Source organism: Plasmodium inui, assembly GCF_000524495.1.
Source record: "Plasmodium inui San Antonio 1 unplaced genomic scaffold supercont1.75, whole genome shotgun sequence".
NCBI classification, from domain to species: domain Eukaryota; phylum Apicomplexa; class Aconoidasida; order Haemosporida; family Plasmodiidae; genus Plasmodium; species Plasmodium inui.
Genome location: NW_008481909.1, coordinates 10,778 through 29,617, shown reverse-complemented (window position 1 = coordinate 29,617; position 18,840 = coordinate 10,778). Strand labels below are relative to the sequence as shown.

At 38.3% G+C, this 18,840-nt stretch overlaps 1 protein-coding gene across 1 annotated transcript; it reads left to right on the top strand.

Annotated features, from left to right (window-relative positions):
• Positions 1-16,524: 16,524 nt before the first annotated feature.
• On the top strand, positions 16,525-17,013 carry C922_05456 (hypothetical protein; the record flags this gene model as incomplete). Its single annotated transcript, XM_008821027.1, has 2 exons — positions 16,525-16,630; positions 16,811-17,013. The coding sequence occupies 2 exons, from the start codon at positions 16,525-16,527 to the stop codon at positions 17,011-17,013; spliced, it is 309 nt and encodes a 102-aa protein (XP_008819249.1).
• Positions 17,014-18,840: the final 1,827 nt, after the last annotated feature.

Genomic DNA, 18,840 nt, shown 5'->3' with positions numbered 1-18,840 from the left:
CATGGACTCTGCACAGATTCAAGATATTACCTGTCCTTATTCCTTTGTTTATATGTTAGAAAACAGGAAACCCTCGATTTCATATATCTATTTTGTCAGAGGGAAAGATCTGCTGCTCACATTATTCCTTATTTGCCACCCCTACTGTGTTCTATCATTCGGGTGTAGTGTCTAATCTTCATCCCCTCAGCATCTTTCCCTGTCTTCTCTGTTCTCACGTATTCTCTTCTGTATGTATTAATTATGTACCTTTCCTCTTAGGCATTTCCACTTTGATCGTCATGTTGATATCCCCAATGGTTTTTGGTGTATTTATATGGTGTTACATATATCTCTCTGCGTCCTCCGAAGTAGATAATTTTCTCAAATACGTCAGCTGTATTCCTAGATACACTTTATTATAGTCATCCGCTCCTATATGATTGCTTCCCCCCTTCCTATTTTAATGATTCTTTAATCTCTTATGTGTATTCTTATTCTTATGCTCATTTTATCCCCTTGGCGCGTTCCAAGTTATTATTATTCCTAACTCTCCATGAGAAATAGCTTCTTCTATATAGTATTATTCCTTTTATAATTTCCCATTCCTCTTTAGAGTATAAGAAGTTTAATCTTTCATTTTACATAATTGTTATATTTTAATAGTACCGCATCGATTTCGAGTCTTGTTAAGAGGAAGATAATACAGATTAAGGCAGGTGTGCAAATCTTCCGTAATCATTTTTTCTTAATAGTACTCGAATAATTATTGAATCTATATTACAATAATATTGAGAAGGAATAATCACAGTTCACGACATATTATTGTACTTACAAGGCTACTTCGCCTATAAAAAGTTCCTCCTATATATAAGCACCCTCGGTATGTTGAAATTCCTTTTAGTGATAGTATCGCTCAGTTTCTTATACAGCATGAATAGCCTTAGGATTGGTCTATGCGTATTCCTGGAATGGAATTATTTTACAAGTCAGTGTATTGGTGAAATGGTATGATTTATACAACTGCTGCTCTCCTTATGGAATTCGACTCTCTAAACCTTTGTATTATCTTAAACAATTTTCCTCCTCACACAGCACTTTTCTATATATAATATTACCCTTGACAGAAGGTTATCCTGTAAACAGTTCTTGTAAGGGTATTTCTTACAGTAAATACAAATATACCGGAGCCATCTGGTATTTCCTATATATGTGTATCGCTTAGTGATTGGAATCTCTCCTAGAATACCGCTGCATCCACTCTATTATCTCTTACTAAATATCTCTTTCTAAATTATGGTGCTTCCTGGTTTAAATCTTGACGACTCCACAATAGGGACTCTCTGGATTCTGCTACTGTTTATGCAGTGATACTCTAGAGAAATGTGTCCTTCTCACATACTTAATAATGGTCGCGAAAAATGTACTCCCTATATATTAGTCTTCCAAAGAAGGGTATATCCTCCGCCTCATTCTATTCTTCAAATAATAGCACCCGTTGGCCTATGTTTCCCATATAAACGTATTCCAGTGATAGAATGCCCACGATTATCCTTCTGATATCATGTTTCCCCATCGAGATGTGTTATCTTCCGCCAATAATACTCTACAAATAAAAAAACTGTAAAATATGAACCTGGTGCAGAATAATATTCAGGCGACATGTATACAGTACACATAATTATACTGGAGGTATAGACACAGGGTTCATATAATAGGGCTGTATGCTAAGCGTACATTGCACATGCCCATAGTCCTGGGGGGAGCGATATTTTTTAAATAATACTACAGACAAATCATTATTCCTCAATTAGTCACGTTCTCCAATTAGTCGTATCTAAGACGCTATGTTATGAGGCATTCACATAAAAGCATTCCTGCGACACTGTACATTACAAACAACATCTCCCCTAGAATCCTTGCATTGTCCATATGCAAGTATTTCTGCTTCTATTGTCTTACTCCGCCAATAATAAATTCGACACAGCTATACCATCTGCACCTGGGCGTGATTAATGGCTGGCGCTTTCCTTTAGAATGTAGCCCTTAATTGTTCACATAATACTATTTCATAGAGATATATACTCATCAATGACTGTTGTCGTCCAAATAATAGGAACCGAAATTTGGAACACATAGCCCGGAATTCACACACTTTTGCATTTTCCATGGGCATATTGTAGGAAAATCCTTATCTTTCAAAGGACGGTTCTTGAGAATATCCGTATCCCTCATACAATACTGTATCTTTAAGATCATTGCACTCCACAGAATGCCACTTCTCATTTTTCCTTCTTTCTACATATCACATGAGGGCAAGGACAATAATTTCTTTCAAATGAATGTGCTACAAGCTCTGTTTTAGTTGTAAAATATTTTGCCTTCCTTACAATAACAGCATAACCGGTAAACCTATACAATAATATTCCTGATACACCTGTATTCTTTACCAGCATTGACACTTTAGACACATGTGTACTGTCTATATCATCATACCTCTCCTATAATAATACACCAGATATATTTGTTTATTTCATTTAATGGTTTTATTCATACAATATCCTTGTAGGCCTCGATAACGGATAAAGATAATGATACGGAATGCATGTTCATACACTTTAAATCATAGTACTCCCGGTACAGTAGTATTTACTTCACAATGCTATTCCTAATATCTTAATACTTCGCAAACATCCCCACTATTCACATACTAGTACTCTGGGAATGTTACCATTGGGAGCGAATAAGTAATTTTTAGACAATACTCCTTCACGCATATGTGTAGACTTGCTGTAAATGTATTCTCCTAATTTCGCAATTCCACACATTATACGGCTGTTAATATAATAATACTCCGGGGAGTGGTATGAATTTGCAACTATTGTGTTTTCCCTATAATATAAGCCTAAACGGTAGGCCATGAAGTTCCAAGGTTTTCAATAACTCTGGTGTTTCGATATCCAGAGTCCTAACACAGTTGTGCATTCCAAGACACCACACTAGGGAGATATCAGTACACTCACAAGACTGCGCCGCAGATCATCCGTACGTTTTATACAATTATGCCCCCAAATGGGCATTACTTTGCAGATATCAGTATAGCTCATCCATTAATACCTTCATATAACAGTACTACGAGAATCTCCGCATTCTTCATCATGGGAAATGGGGAAACATGTATATTTCCTTGTCATCTACCCTTGTAGAATATGCATGCACTTCATAGAATATTACCCTACGAATAATGACACACCTCGAATATCAGTATTCTTGACACAATAATACGGCTCACATTATAGTAGCCCTGGCATAGCTCTACTGTTTAGACAAAATGATTGGAGGCCACCTGTCGGATCTGCAGAATCGCCCAAGTTATATCATCCAGCCATTATACCAACATGACGACCCTTCAAATATCGCTATTCCAAGGACATTTGTACTCATCAGGACAAACTATTCTGTACATGAAATCAGTGTTCTTCAAGTAATCGTGCAATTCACACATCAATGTGTCCCACAGAATTGTACCCCCCATACGGAGGTACTACGACGAACTTGACACGTTGCGTAACGGTTGGCCCTCCTCATAAGGCACAAAGCTAAGTTATAAATTCTGCACCTCTCTTTACTTTACTTAATAATACCGGCTTAACTTTGGCACTGATTAAATGGCATGGTACAAGCCATATTAGGCATCTTTAGATATGAGTACTATACATACATCTGTAGTGTCCCCATAACAGTACTCCAAGTCATGAATACTCGTTCAGAAAATATCCTGTTCAAATGGAAGTATTATCCACACAACAGTATTGTAAACAGAATGGTACTTTCTGTATTAACGTACTCTATCAAAGAATTGTACTCCAAGGGTAATCCTACTCATAAAGGCAAAACACTTGACACATCATGCTTTCGTCTGTTTAATAGGACTCCAGGTGATCCATATAGATCCACTACTTGTACCTTTATAGAACAGTAGTATGAGGACTTCTATACCCGTCACCATTGAGAAAGTAGAGACAATGGTACTCCCTAAACAATAGTTATACTGGAATCTCCATGGACTTCACAGGACACTGTTATTCATATAATTAAAGCATAAACCCTGAATTCTTCACATACACTAGTACATGGAAACATTACTCCTCACATAATAGTGGTAGAAATATATTTTCGCACATCATCAGCAATGGGAATCCACATCAGTATTGTACAAATAATGGTACCCCAAGTGCACTTGCTCTCTTCAAATACTAACACAAGGACGGTGTCAGTACTTTCCAGATATGAGTATTACGGACAACTCCGTACCTCTCATATACAGTAACACTGGAGGATATCCATATCTCTTACGCATATGTGCTCCTCGAATAATAGCACTGCAGTCACAGGGGAACTTTTCAGATAACAGTTTCCCAGAACATCCTCACATTTCATATAGTACTGCATCCAGAATGTTCGGGGAGTCCACAGAATGGCACTCCCCATATATTCACGCCCCTTACATGGAATCACCACTGGTATATTGCTCCTCCTTAAGTAAATGTGTTCCGGGCCCTGTCCTTGGTTCAAAGGATTTAGCTGCCTGTATTGTACTTGTATAATCCCTGAACGCCGATATAATACTACGGCTGGTACACCCTTATATTTCACAAGCATGGACACTTGTGACATGTTGCAGCAAATTACACAGTGGTGCCCTTTATATAAGATTACAGCACGTATATCTGTGAACTTCATCCAATGGTTTCATTCATATAATAGTATTCTTGAAACACACATACAAAGTAGAAATAATGTTAGCTTTTGCATGTTAGTACTATTTAAATCATAGTACTCCGGGCACAGTTGTACTCATCCCCACGATGCTATTTCTTCCATATCAATGCTTAGCACGCAGATGCATTATTCACATAATAGTACTCTGGGAATATCAAGACTTGAAGTTAAGAAGTTATTCTGACACAGGCGTAATATAATGACATCTCTACACTTGATAAGATGGTGCTGCTGAAGTCTCGGAGCTTCACGCATTGCACCGCTCGTAATATAATTATACTTCAGGGATTGCAACCAGTCTGAGACAGCAGTGTTTTTCGTATAATACAAACGGAAATCCAGGGCGTCGGAGTCCAAACCCCTCAGAGATCCTTGTTTCAGGAACACCTATAACTCGCGGAGAACCTTGCTTCCTAAATGATAGTACTGCGCACATATGAGTATACTCACAAAATACGGTTGAAGATTGTGCATACTTCTAAACGAGGTAGTCTACTGAGACATCAATGCACAACAGATATTACCACAGCTCAAGTATTAGTACATTCATATAAGAATACAGGACGAGACTTTTGCAATCTTCACCATTGGAAATCCATACACATCCGTATTGTGAACGCGTGAATCATGCTTCAATCTCCATACACTGGACGAGATAGTGCTCTCTAAATGACACTCGTGAAATATCAATATTTCACACAAAGATGTACGGTTCATATCATAGTCCCCCTGGCACCAGAGTACTATCGGAACGATGGTCTTCCTAACATTTCTTAAAGGTTGTACAATCCCTTACTTCATATAATTGGACCATTAAACTTAAATAGACACCCTTTACATAATGGCACTTCAGAGACAGGCATGCTGAGCTAGGAACACCATTCCGTATATAACGGTAATAATCTTCAAAAAATGCAGCACTGAACAGGTCTATGCGGTTTACACCATAGTACGCTTCATATAAAACTATTACGGGAACAGTCATATCATCCATAGTGTAACTCCCTGAATAGGATAAAACATTAGGCCATATATCTTATCGACTTTAACAAACATTACTTCACAGTATGGTCGTCAGTTTGTCACTCTTCAAAGAGTAACGTACCAGGCATCTTAACACTCTGCCGATATGAATATGGCATATAGTCAAGTACTCTTCAAATAATGAGCCTTCCAGTCATCCATAGTTCCCATACAACTGTCCACTTTAAATGAATGTATTATCCCGACAAGAGTATTGTTAACAGAACGCTATCGCGTGTACACGCGTACTTTCCAACAAATAGTACCATAGATATAGTCCCACTAATGAAGCTACATAACGGCAGAGACAACGATATCCGTACCACAACTTCACTCCTGGAACATCAATACCTGAAACAAAAATGTACTCTTAAGATCATCAGATTCCCCGAATAGTAATACTCTTTAAGTAATAGTATTACAGATGGGCCCTAGAAGATCCGCAATCCCGCATGTGATGTAATGAAGTCATTAAACTTACATCAAAACACTTGACATTCTGATAACCCAAGGATAGGCCTACTCTTCGGGGTACAACGCTTCCCACATAACATTAACTTCCCTCAATTAACAGTGCACTTCACACATTAACACACTTGGACCAAAAGTATCATTCACCTGAGGATGTTACCGAAGCCTGTGCACTCCTCATACGATAGCTCTCCGCAGATAGTAGAAGGTTACGGCACCTATATCCTATGACCAGAATACATCATTTAGTACAACTATCTGGGCTTCGCCACCATCCAGATAGCGGTTTACCAAGCACGTCATCTATCCCCAATTATGAGTACTATAAATACGTTTGTACCTTCTTCATATTGGCAAGGCAAATCAAGAGTACTCACTAAGAAACTGTGGTGTCTAAATACAAGTATTATCCAAAGGACAATACTCTTAACATGACACTACTGCTGGCACACAGGTAATCTTTCATAAGATCTTATTTTGAATATAAGGATATTCATTATGGAACAACACATAAAGGTGCAGCTTAGTATGATTGCACTGGAGGTCATGCAGACAGCTGAGGTACTAGGACGTTCTTATAACAGTGCCATGAGAATCTCGGGATTTTGGACTATTGACAATCCAGACACCATAGTACGGTTTAAGGAAGAATTCTAGAATATTCATGCACTTCACATAGCAGTACTACACGTTCATCCCGGGTTGCACCAGCCTTAAGGACGCACAGGAGTATTATGCGAAGGAGAGTACCCCAGGGGCTCCAGTGCTCCTGATGTAACGAAACGATAAGCATGCTAGTACTCTGCCTATATGAGTACTACGGACACGTCAATAGCTTTCGTAAAATAAAATTGCAGGAGATCCATACTCTTGACACAACTTCCGTTTTCAATTAAAAATGTTATCCAGGTAACAATATTTTTCACATAATAGTATTCCATAGAAATCATGACTTTTAAAGCAATAATACATCAGGGATAAGAGTGCACTCTCAAACCTCGATAGATTATTCATGTTTAGTAATGCTACTACATCAGTATGGTCATGCTATTTATACTTCACATACGTGACCATCGTCATCAATAGCCAGAGGAAGGAAATATCTTCATAATGGCTTCAAATAGAGAAAAGAAAAATAGGTCCATCAGAATGTTAAGGAAGAAAAATCTCTAATAAAAAACAATGACATACAATACAACATATCCGGAAAGATGCAGCCAGGAAGGCATCTTCACAATGATGTAACGTGAAGAGAAATTTTCACAATAATCGATGCAAAGGAACATCTTCAGAAGGATGAAACCGAGAAACGTCGGGGAGATAGCAGGAGAAAAAATAATCTTCATAAAAGAAATAAACAACGCAACAGCATCTTAACCATGCCGCGGAAAACGAGCATATTCATAAAGGAAATCACACACGAGACGACATCTTCAAAATGCCGCAAAAAGAGTACATCGTCATAAAAGACATGACACACAAACCAACATCTTCACGATGCCGCGCGAGGAAGAACCCTACATATAGAAGAAATGATACAAAACCATATATTCAGGCTGCAGCCAGAAAATAGGATCATAAGGAATGCCGCGGCACAGAAATATCTTCATAAGAAAAATGCCTCGCGAGGAAATTCCACCGCAATAACATGATAAAAAGAAAAGGCATTTTTATAAAAGAGTCGAACAGAAGAATATCATCCATATAACGCGGTAAAAAGAATCTTCGTAAGAATTCCACACCAGCAAAAATTCTCATAATGACATGGCCCGGGAAACTTCATCACAACACCCAACAACAGGACTATCGTCAGAAAGGAAATGCAGCACAAACATGAATCTTAATAGTCACACGACAAAGGGAACAGTCTCTATAAAAATGGCGACCAAAAGGATATATTAAAAGTACAACGCGGTAAAATAAATCATAGGAAGAAGGATGCCCCACAAGGAAGATCCCTCACAATGACACAACATAAAAAAAGAGAACTTCATACGAATGCAACAGGAAATATCATCCTGAAAAAGATGCCACCGACAGGTACATCTTCATATTGACTCAACAAGAAGGATGTGGCTATGCAGAAATGTAACACAAAGGAGCATTATTATAGTGAAAAGCCACATATAGATATCCTTAAACAAGTGCATCACACAAAAAAAGCCTCAAAGTGCCGCGGCAAAACAGTGCACATCACAGTGACGTAACACAACAAGAAAACAATGATCCGGAGGGAGAACACCATAACAATGCAGGAGAAGAGATGCAACCTGATGAGAAAACTACACAAAAAGAATGGTGATAAAAATACACCAGAGAAAGGCATATTCATAGGAGTGCCAGAAGAAGTGGTATCTTCATAGAGGTGCTGCGAGAAATGTCATTATAAAGGAACCCTGCAAAAAATTTTCGTCAAAGGGATGCCGCAAACAAGTGTATCCTCATAAAGGAATTAAGTAGAGAAATATATATAATAAAGCCAAACAAAACAGCGCGCGTGCGAACGGCATAACCCATGAAGGGAACCCCGCAAAAAATTCATCCACATGAAAAGACTTTGGGAAAAGAGCCACATGAAACCACGTCCGCGAAAAATTACGCCACCTAAGACTACGTTGGCCAAATCAGCCCAGATGAAACTATGTTGGCAAAATCAGCCCAGATGAAATTATGTTGGCAAAATTACTCCACGTGAAACTATGTTGGCAAAAATACCCCACGTGGAACCAAATTCGCGAAATTAGGCCACGTGAACCGACGTTTGTGAAATTACGCCACGTGAAGCCTCCTTTGCGAGATTAGGCCACATGAACTCGCATATCTAGGGAAAGGGCGCCATGAAAAAATACTCTCATAAAAGTGCAAGAACCTGAAATGACACCTTCCTGGGAATGATACAGCAGAAAAATGCATGCACAACCACTATGCGGCAAGAGGAATGATATGCGAGGAAGCTGCGATATGAATTAACATACTTATAGGAGTGGGGAAACGGGAAAAAAACTTACACAGGAAGGATGCAACATGCGAGGAGATACGGGTGAAAATATCAAAACATCAAAAGACGGGTTCACGTAAAGGATGCGGCATAAGGACGCATTCACAAAAGGTAACTATAAAGGAAACCATATAGGCACAGCGGCTCACCAGTTTAGGCGGTATTCATCCGATGTGGATATCTGTATTCCATTGGAGTGGTAGCGGTTTCCACAGGATGGCATAAACACATTTAAGAGCTATAACAACCCCCCCAATCGTATGCAACATACAACTAAGGCTCAATAGGAAATTATAACTCATATTATACCAGTTCAAATTCAACAATCCATTATTCCATTTATATAGGCATAGATAAGACACGTCATGAACAATTGTTTAATTTTAGCAGTCACATTTTTATGCCAAATGAACAATCTTCCAATCCAGATCTGCATATAAGGCTAAGTATGTTTTTCTTCTGGGTATGAATGTGTACCAGTGGTACTATTCTGTCCTCTTCTTGTCCCGGCATTGGTTATCCCCCTCCTTTAGGACGCCAGATTTCCATCATAATTCACAAGGTTAACGCTTCTTATTCTTATGACTCATGAACTAAACGCATATATATAATGGAAGAAATATAGATATATGTATGTATATCCATGGGTATATATGTGTTCCATGATAAGATATAAAGAGATCAACGCCACATAGGCTGTTATCAATAAATGATAGCAATGTATAGAGGCATATAAATTACTTGTATTTCTTCGGCGAATATCCTTTTTATACCTCTCGGAGTTGATGCATCTCCAGTTGATACTCATAATGTAAATTCGTTGAAAACCCCCAAATGAGAAATGGCTTATGTTTTTTTTAGTTTACTACAACTCATGATATGCAGAATGGAAAACTCCTCTATACTCACACACATTTGTTAATTTCAGTTTCTTCCCATGATTTAATACTGGAATCTTCTCCTAATCTCTATGATGTAATTGTTGTAATATATTCTAATTACCCCCACAACTCCACTAATTTTGTCCCCTCTTGTATTATATATATCTGGGGGTAATCACAACCAAATGGTGCATCATTATTGTCCTCATTGCCTGTTTATTCATGTTTGGTTTTGATTGACATACATTGATTGTGCTGTAGGCTATGCTGCCTTATATACGGAGGTAAAACTAATATCTCTCTGTTGTTGTCCTTGTTAAGTTTTGCCCATAATAGATAATCCTCTTGACCAAATTAATGAAACCGCGTTTGCACATCCCTAATAGTGAACGGCTGGCGTAACCGGACAGAAGGAACTCTTAAATATGCTTATTGAAATATTTTGTCCTCCTTACATTTTATTGTACGGCTAAGGATGCTTAACTCCTACTATTCACCCGGATACTTTTTTCCATTTACTCAATCCCCTTATTCGAAATGGATTCCTCCCTTAATTAATATTAAACTCATGTAGTCAAAAAATTAACAGCTGCATCACCCCAGCATAACCTGTTCACTTGATCTTAGAACTTAATATCCAGAAGGGTATATCCTCTAAGAGAATATCATATTCACATGAATGAGCTCCCTATTATCAAAATAAATAACTATAAAATCTTTCAGTTAATTATTAATTGAATAGTTAGCAGAAATATTTTTCAAAGGTTGTGTCTATTTACAGGCAATTCCGTATCCTGAGAAAACATTGCCTATTACTTCTGCCTCTACTTCGCCTGTATAGTCTAACGCGGCAATAAGTACCCCCCAATAAAGAACATGTCGAGTATTGCAAAATATATCGGAAAAAAAAGAAGAAAAGAAGAAAGAAATCACAAAAAATACGCACACACCTTTGAAAAGAACTCTCCTGTAAAACTCACCATGTGTACGAAATCAGGATTATATTCTAATATGTTCTTTATTACAGTATGTGATATCCATTTCGGTATACCAACGAGTGGCGTGTGCGCTATCGGAATTAGTTAAAAGGAATATATTATCCTTATACCACTTATCAAGATAATATCACCACACACATGTAGATATATGTATACATATATATATATAGGTATATGTACCATTGTAAGGGTCAAGGAAAAATTACTCAAGTGTGTAGTCATAGAAATAGGCGCCTCCACTTTTACTAATTTTTAAGGTTCCTCATAACTTTTGCGCTACACAAGAAGGTGGACACGAAGAAAATGATGCCCCTCAATAAACATAAAATCTTACTTATAGTAGAATGCTCCTTTTTTGTACTAAAGGAGACACATAGACGTTCCGAGCAACACGCGTCTGCAGGGGACATGCCACAAGATTCTTCCTTCCATGTGACCACCCCAGCTCCTGCATCTTCTTTTAGGGGTTTTTTCCTTCTTTCATACATAGAATGTGACCATAGATAAACAGCAACAAACAAAAACGACTTTCATCATGAATACGAAGAGGAAACATATTTCAAATATGTAATTTTACACGAATGCTACAGCTTGCATGGAATCGATGTGTTAATATTTCCCTCTACTTTCTTCTTTTTCTTATTCTGTTCAGTGTAGTCCTATCCATAATGGATTATATGAAGTGTTCATCCTCTCTGTATATTTAAATATCTGTCAGTGTTTTAAAATGAGATACACGTATAAACAGTGCATGCCATAGTGAGACTGGCGTTGTTCAGATTCCTATAAATAATTAAAATCCCTTCCATTCCTATAACACACTACCCGAGCCGTGCGTATAGCGTTTGAACGATTTATTATAAACGTGACCCAAACACAACAAGTATTATCAATAGTTATTATTTATGTAAAACATGAGGAGACACATAACATATCAATGTCTTGATGCATATTGCCGCTGTGTATTTTCCAGAACCTTCTTCTTATGAAAATAAATGAATATGTCCACGTCGGCACTGTTTTCATCTCAAACTTCATTCTCTCCATATGGGGCAACCAATCTCATGTACTCCCCCATGGGTTACGGAGTATTGTTGGCGAAATGTTATGTAAAAAGGATAATATTTAACGTCTAAAGGGCGGATTTTTGTATCCTTTCCCAATGAATCCATGCGATTCCTGTGGTAAGGCGAATGCAATCGTATTGTCCAACTGTCTAAGACACATTCTTTCTGTCACCCTTGCCTCGTGATAGAATTATCGTATGTTAACAGCAACCTCCACGTCTGCCAGAAGGAATTTGTAATGGTTTCTCTATCCTTGTCTATTCTACTGCTGAGAGCTGAAATGGCGCTATTGACAGTTGCCCTGTATAGACACATTTAGATCTTCCCATATCTGCCCGCGCACTTCTTCTTTGCAAAGTATGTCGCAGAGTCATCTGAATGTCAAGAAGAAGGGACAGGAAAAAAACAAAACAAAAAAATGCCGTTTCCTATTTGTACAAATCAGTCGGCACACATAAATAGCATCACAAAGAGAAATGTTCAGCCCTTCCATATGATCACAAGAACCCCTCTGCAACCCTAATCTGTTTTACACAATCCCCACCTAATTGGAATCCTCTGGGCTGTTCAAAATTGTGGCGGCCACATATTCTATCCACATTCACTATGCTGAAATTCAATTCTCCTTAAATATACGTTCCCTCACAATGCTACAGCTTACACGTTATACAATACCACAATCCGTGTACTAGGGACCGTCCACTATCCAAGTATTTTCGGCACGCATCAGAAGAATGTAAATTGTCAGCTAGACATTCGAATATAATACAGGTTACATGAGACTATTTAGGACATAAACCAGATAATGCTAGCCCGGCCTCGGCAGGGTTGGGAATTTTATAATAGGACTCATCAGTCCTCTGCTCGTCCTTCAGAAGGTCCACAAAAATAGACTCATTTATTTAATGAACTAGGGAAGAATAATAAAAAATGACTCCCTCACAACATGCGGACACCATAGTGATGGACTCTTGCATATTACTCAGTATTGCGGAAAGACTATATTTGCATGTATTTTTGTTGTGCGATCTCTCTTTTGCGATGAACTCTTGTATCAGGTGTATATAGAGTAATCGTGACATATACATCGTAGTAAGCAAAATATCGAACACTGCAAAGCGCCTCTGTTTTTTTTGTTCTCTGGCATGTTTTATTTCGTGATGCCCTGTGTGAATTTCTAAAAACACTGAAATGGAGGGAACATTCTTTTTCGGAAACATGACATATTCGTACACTTCATTGATTCTACGGCTTCCTTTACTATTGTGCTGTCATGTTGTACGAAATATAAGAATTACGCAGTTACGCCTTTTTTAGCCTCAGCCTCATAAAATAATTCCTCGAAAATTATATATAAAAATTAATTTATATAACATATTATTCCCAATTGTGGTTCTACATATAATATCATAAAGACCAAAGGAGTATACTTTATGTGATTCACATCGTTGGAAACACCATGCCAGGAGGGTAGTTTTTCTTACTTCATAATATCTAAGGAGTGTATCAGATCCGCCCATAATTGACAGAGCCCCCATACGCTTCCAACGGGAACGCACGTTTCTTGAACGAAATTAAATCCCATAAGATATGCCTCCTATACGATTTAATGAGACGACATAGTATGTATTATACTTAATTTGTGTCAATTCTCTTTTTCCCTTTTCTACGCGTACGCCCGTTTCTGTGCATTATTAACAAGGCATAATTGCACGTGTGCTTACTCTTATAGCGAGCAAAAATAGTTTCCAGAAATGCTTGACGCAGTTCACCATCAACAATAAACGAAAACTAATTAATCAGAGGAAACTGAGCAGCCGAAGCAAAAAAAGAAGGAGAATTTATAAATATCCTCCTTTATTCGAAAGGCACAGGGTTAACCTAGGACTACGAGGGCGCTGTATATGCGGTATCTTCATTTCATTCCGCAACTGTGTGTGAATTAACGTTATATATTACACTCACTGATAAATCCATAAGTGATATCTGAAGCCCTTGGGTTCTACCACATGGCCTATCATGACATGGCACGTACTGTATAATAGTACAATTCCTTCTGCTATTCTTGTTCTTGGGAGATCCTCTTCAATTTCTATTTACTCCCTAATAGATAGGTAACGAAGAGGCTACGCTCCATTTCATGATGAAGGGACTGGCTGTAATCGGCAGGGTGGCGTCTTCCCCACACTTTATTAATATAACATGGATTTATAAACAATACCTATGTTCCTAATTCGACTGTTATCATTTTATTGAAAAAGCACGCTTTTTTCCAACTCTAGAGACGCAGCAAACTAAAGTGCGGATTTTTCTGAAAGAGTATTTCTCTGGCGTAGGACATATAATATGCATACCCACACCATTATTTGATGTACTTGTTCATGACATTTCCGTAGTGTCCGAATCTTTCCTTTCATAAGACAATATGTATTTATTACATGATCTTCCAGAATATGCACACCTCATCGCCGAATATATCAGGGATGACAATGTGATGTAAAACAAATATGTCAATGTTATATAGGCAGAATTATTAGTTCAGAATATTTACCTTTAACCGATTTTATGGACGTAGCATTGGACACGGGGAACTCCGTGCGAGATATATAAAACCAGATTTCCTACCCTCCTGAATAATAGTAAAAGACAATACCACCATAATAACTCATACATAGAATTTGTCTATTCAGATCATATCCTAGGTGAGTTCACAAACTACTTCATAAATGTTGTATCACAACTTTCACCCCCCAAGAAAACCCAAGAACATGTGTTATGTAAATATGTGGAATTCTTTGACCACTTATTTCACCATTACTACATGTTCTGGTTTTTTTAGGAATCCTCACTATTTATACGAAAGAATAAGGAAAGGTCTAATGAGAACCGTAGAACTGCTCTGCATACTGTGCGAACTGGCATGTGCACACGCCTTTCGCAGTATACTTCCTAATGAAAAGGATTCATCCTGTGACATTCATTAGGTTGGCACTGGGGAATACATTGCCTGCATATGCTAATTACTCTTATTTCGAATGAAAATCTTATACAAAGAACAACTATTGATACTTTTTCATCACAACCAAAGTCTATTACAGCTACTCCCTATGACAATACCTCTCAACGCCCAGGTTATTATTTGGAACTTCCGTGAGGTGCTGTCACTCTGAATGTGAGGACGTCACCCATGGAAAAATTGTCAGAGCACCGGTCAGGATTCCGAAATATTTAAGTGCACATCTGAAACGTGGTAGCTCCGTCAGGAACCAAATTTCGCAGCAGGTAGAAATGCAGAAATATCAACTTCTACTGCAGTTCTCAGTGTTGAAAGGTTGAAGAGAATTACAGCTGGTGTAAACACGGAAAATATAAATGTAAAATAAGTACAGATTGTGAAGGTGTACTTACGGTCCGAACTATTCAATTTCCTGATATTGTACGTGCAGATTGGAGGCCTCCTGCATCGGATCACCAAGCCGCGGATATTACCCAACGGGTATCGCCCCCCTCTTCCCTTTCCTAGTAGTTTCAGTCTATTTTATCCACCAGCCTCTCTGCCTTACCTATCAGTTTATGCAAATCTGTCACAACACACGACACATAAATCCTGCGCTGTGGGGAGTACATAATGTCCTTAAGTGCTACGGATGCTACCCCCTCTGTCCTTATGCTTACGACTCTTGGGACAGGGAACTGGCAATCCTAACGACACCCCACACGCGGGGTAGCCCCACAAACACTATATAATTATGCCATTGCCTTTATTGAGGTGTTATTTATTATCTTAACACTTGGGGGGCCCATTCCAGAGGTTAACCTTCCTTTTGGAAGTATAGATATATGTATATATATACACACGCAAAAAATATCATTTACTGCACTGTGGTCACTATTTAGAAGACGTCAAAGAAGCGAAACCAATTCCTCGTGCCGACTTTGTCCCCTAGAGAAATACAGGCACTTAGAATCGCAGTTTCCCCTGAAACACAGAAAGCGGAAAGCCAGAAGAAGGGTACACATACAGACAACAATGTTTAGCCATGACTGCCAAAAGAAGAAGGATATATGATATGATAATGACCACGTACCATTGCGCGACCTTGAATATAAGTAGTTAATATATAATTAAGACATCCCAGAGAGTGTATACATGCAAAATAAAAAACAAACGTTCCGTAGAAGATTCTATATATACATACAGAACTTTCAGATGAATCAAAAAAGAAGGATGCAAATTTACCAGGAAACATTTCCTCCAAGTCGTGGTGCAAACATTTATGATAAATGGAAGTGTGATAGGTGAAATTACCTGACGGAGCAACGTAATGGGGATAGATGCACACAACTGTGGTGATGTGTACAAACAAAAACATCAGTGGGATAGTTTGGAACATAAATACTCCTATATCTCTGATATGTTCAAAGAGAACAGTTAGTTCCACAATTTACAGAAAGGACGCAGAAGGGAAGAACAATGTGTTCAAGAAAATGTAATGTCCGAAAACAATAAATTTAACAGGGAACCACATACTCACTTGATACAAAGGCGTGGAGGTGTATGTGGCAATTAGGTTTAAAAAGAACACATACGTATGAGACACTACATTCGAGATAGTTCCTTTGACAAAGTTATCAAGCTCTACCAGAAGGAAATAGCCTACCATGTGATATATGAGACAACTGATAACCCGTCGGGCACAAGATGCCATAAAGGAAAACGGGAGGTGCATAACCACGAAGTGTGTGTACTTACAGATGAGGAACTACATACGGAAGTGTTGATAACGCTATCCATGATGCTTCTGTATGGATGAAAAGAGCAATAGGATTCACAACACGTGAAGTTGTACAGGAGCGGCCACATAGGAACCTGTTTGAACGAGGAAAAATCTGGAAACGTCCCCAAACCCAGCAGATACACACAGAATTTTTGTGGGGATGTTCTGAAGAAAAAAACCCCCTGAGTATAAAGCACAAGGATTTACATGCCTCCTATAAGAGGAGGCGAAGGAACAATAATAGGAGTGCTCACAACAGGCTGATAATGACGTACCTCGAGCAGAATAGCTTCAGAGGCAAAATATAACGCGCATACTTACATGTTATATTGCAATGGTGTTCATATGAATGCCCTAACGTGAGATGACCTGAGAGAAGTCTCATAATTACAGAGTACAGGGAGATGCGAACGACTCCTACCGGGAAAACCAAGGGGACACGTACTTCCAGAGACACGTACACGAAGTAAGTGAATTAGTTAACAAATTAGGAAGATAATTAACCCTATTGCTGGTCACAATTGGAATGCGAAACACATGTCAAAGGCAACTCACCAATTACAACTCATCCTTTGAGGAACATATCTGGAGGCCGCGAAATATTTCATCTACCATTATATGCTCCATTCATCTTGAATGTGGGGGTAGACAAATCTTCCGTAACCTCCAAAGTAGAGGAGATGCCCAAATGGAGAATGTTGATTTTGCTATATGTAATAATCCTGGAAGGATGCTCCTGAGAATATTCCATTTCTTTGTCCTCTTAAATACTCGTTATACATAACAGCCTAGACACATACGGAAGAAGTCGAAGAACATTAGTCTCCATCTGTTTTATTTACTGATAAACATGGCATATTGGATTCTGTATTCCTCTGCACCTACGAAATTAGGCCACACTGTTCTATGACACACACACAAACATGGAATTTATACGTACTGTTCACTCTCATCCGGATGCTTTCGTACGAAACAAGGCAGGACTCATTCAAGACACCGCAGTAGGAATCACACATTGATAAAATATCCTTAGAGATAAAATCATAAGTTGACAGTAGAAAAAGAAACAGAGCAAGCAGATATAAGTACCACAGCATTCTCGAAGGCCAGGATGTCCACTACTTACATATCAGATCTGTCTGCCGTAAAGTTGTAATTACAAAATCGCCTATCATTCATTTACCAACGTAAATAGAAGTTATGCAATTTTTTTGCCATATTTATTGCTCCAATGAGAGAACAATTAATGTATGTTTTACTGATAGAATTGAGGGCCTTTCTAGTAGGATGGAAAAAGGAGGAACTTTCTGCTTATATCTTTGCGAAAGGGGATCCATCAAATTTGACACAGAAGAGGAACATTTAGAAATATGGTGTTTCTGGAGCAGGTATGTTTGTGTCTCAATAGTGTTCATGATATAACCCATCATGTAAAATACCACCTTCCTTGTTGAGGTCCCTGTTTCATCTTACCAGCACATATATATATATATTATGGTAATCCTTGAATTATATGGAGATGTATCGAATTACAGGCTGATTCCCTCTTCTGATTCCCCTTATTCTTTGTGGGATATGTAATGGAGTAGTCGTATGTACGTGAAAACTCACATCTTCACCTTCCTGTTATAATCGTTTGAATGGTTATTCTGTTTAGTGAAGTGTCGCCTTCGTTCTTTTCCGATACCGAAGCTGTTATATTTTGATTTCGCTTCGCCATATTCTTTCCTTTCATATATTCGTCGCACAGTGACACATAGTGTATTAGACAGGTAAACAGGATTTCCTCATCCTTTATCACCAGAATCTCGTATATTCCGCCACGGAAAGATTCTTCAGCTGTTTATAGGTATATATATTATT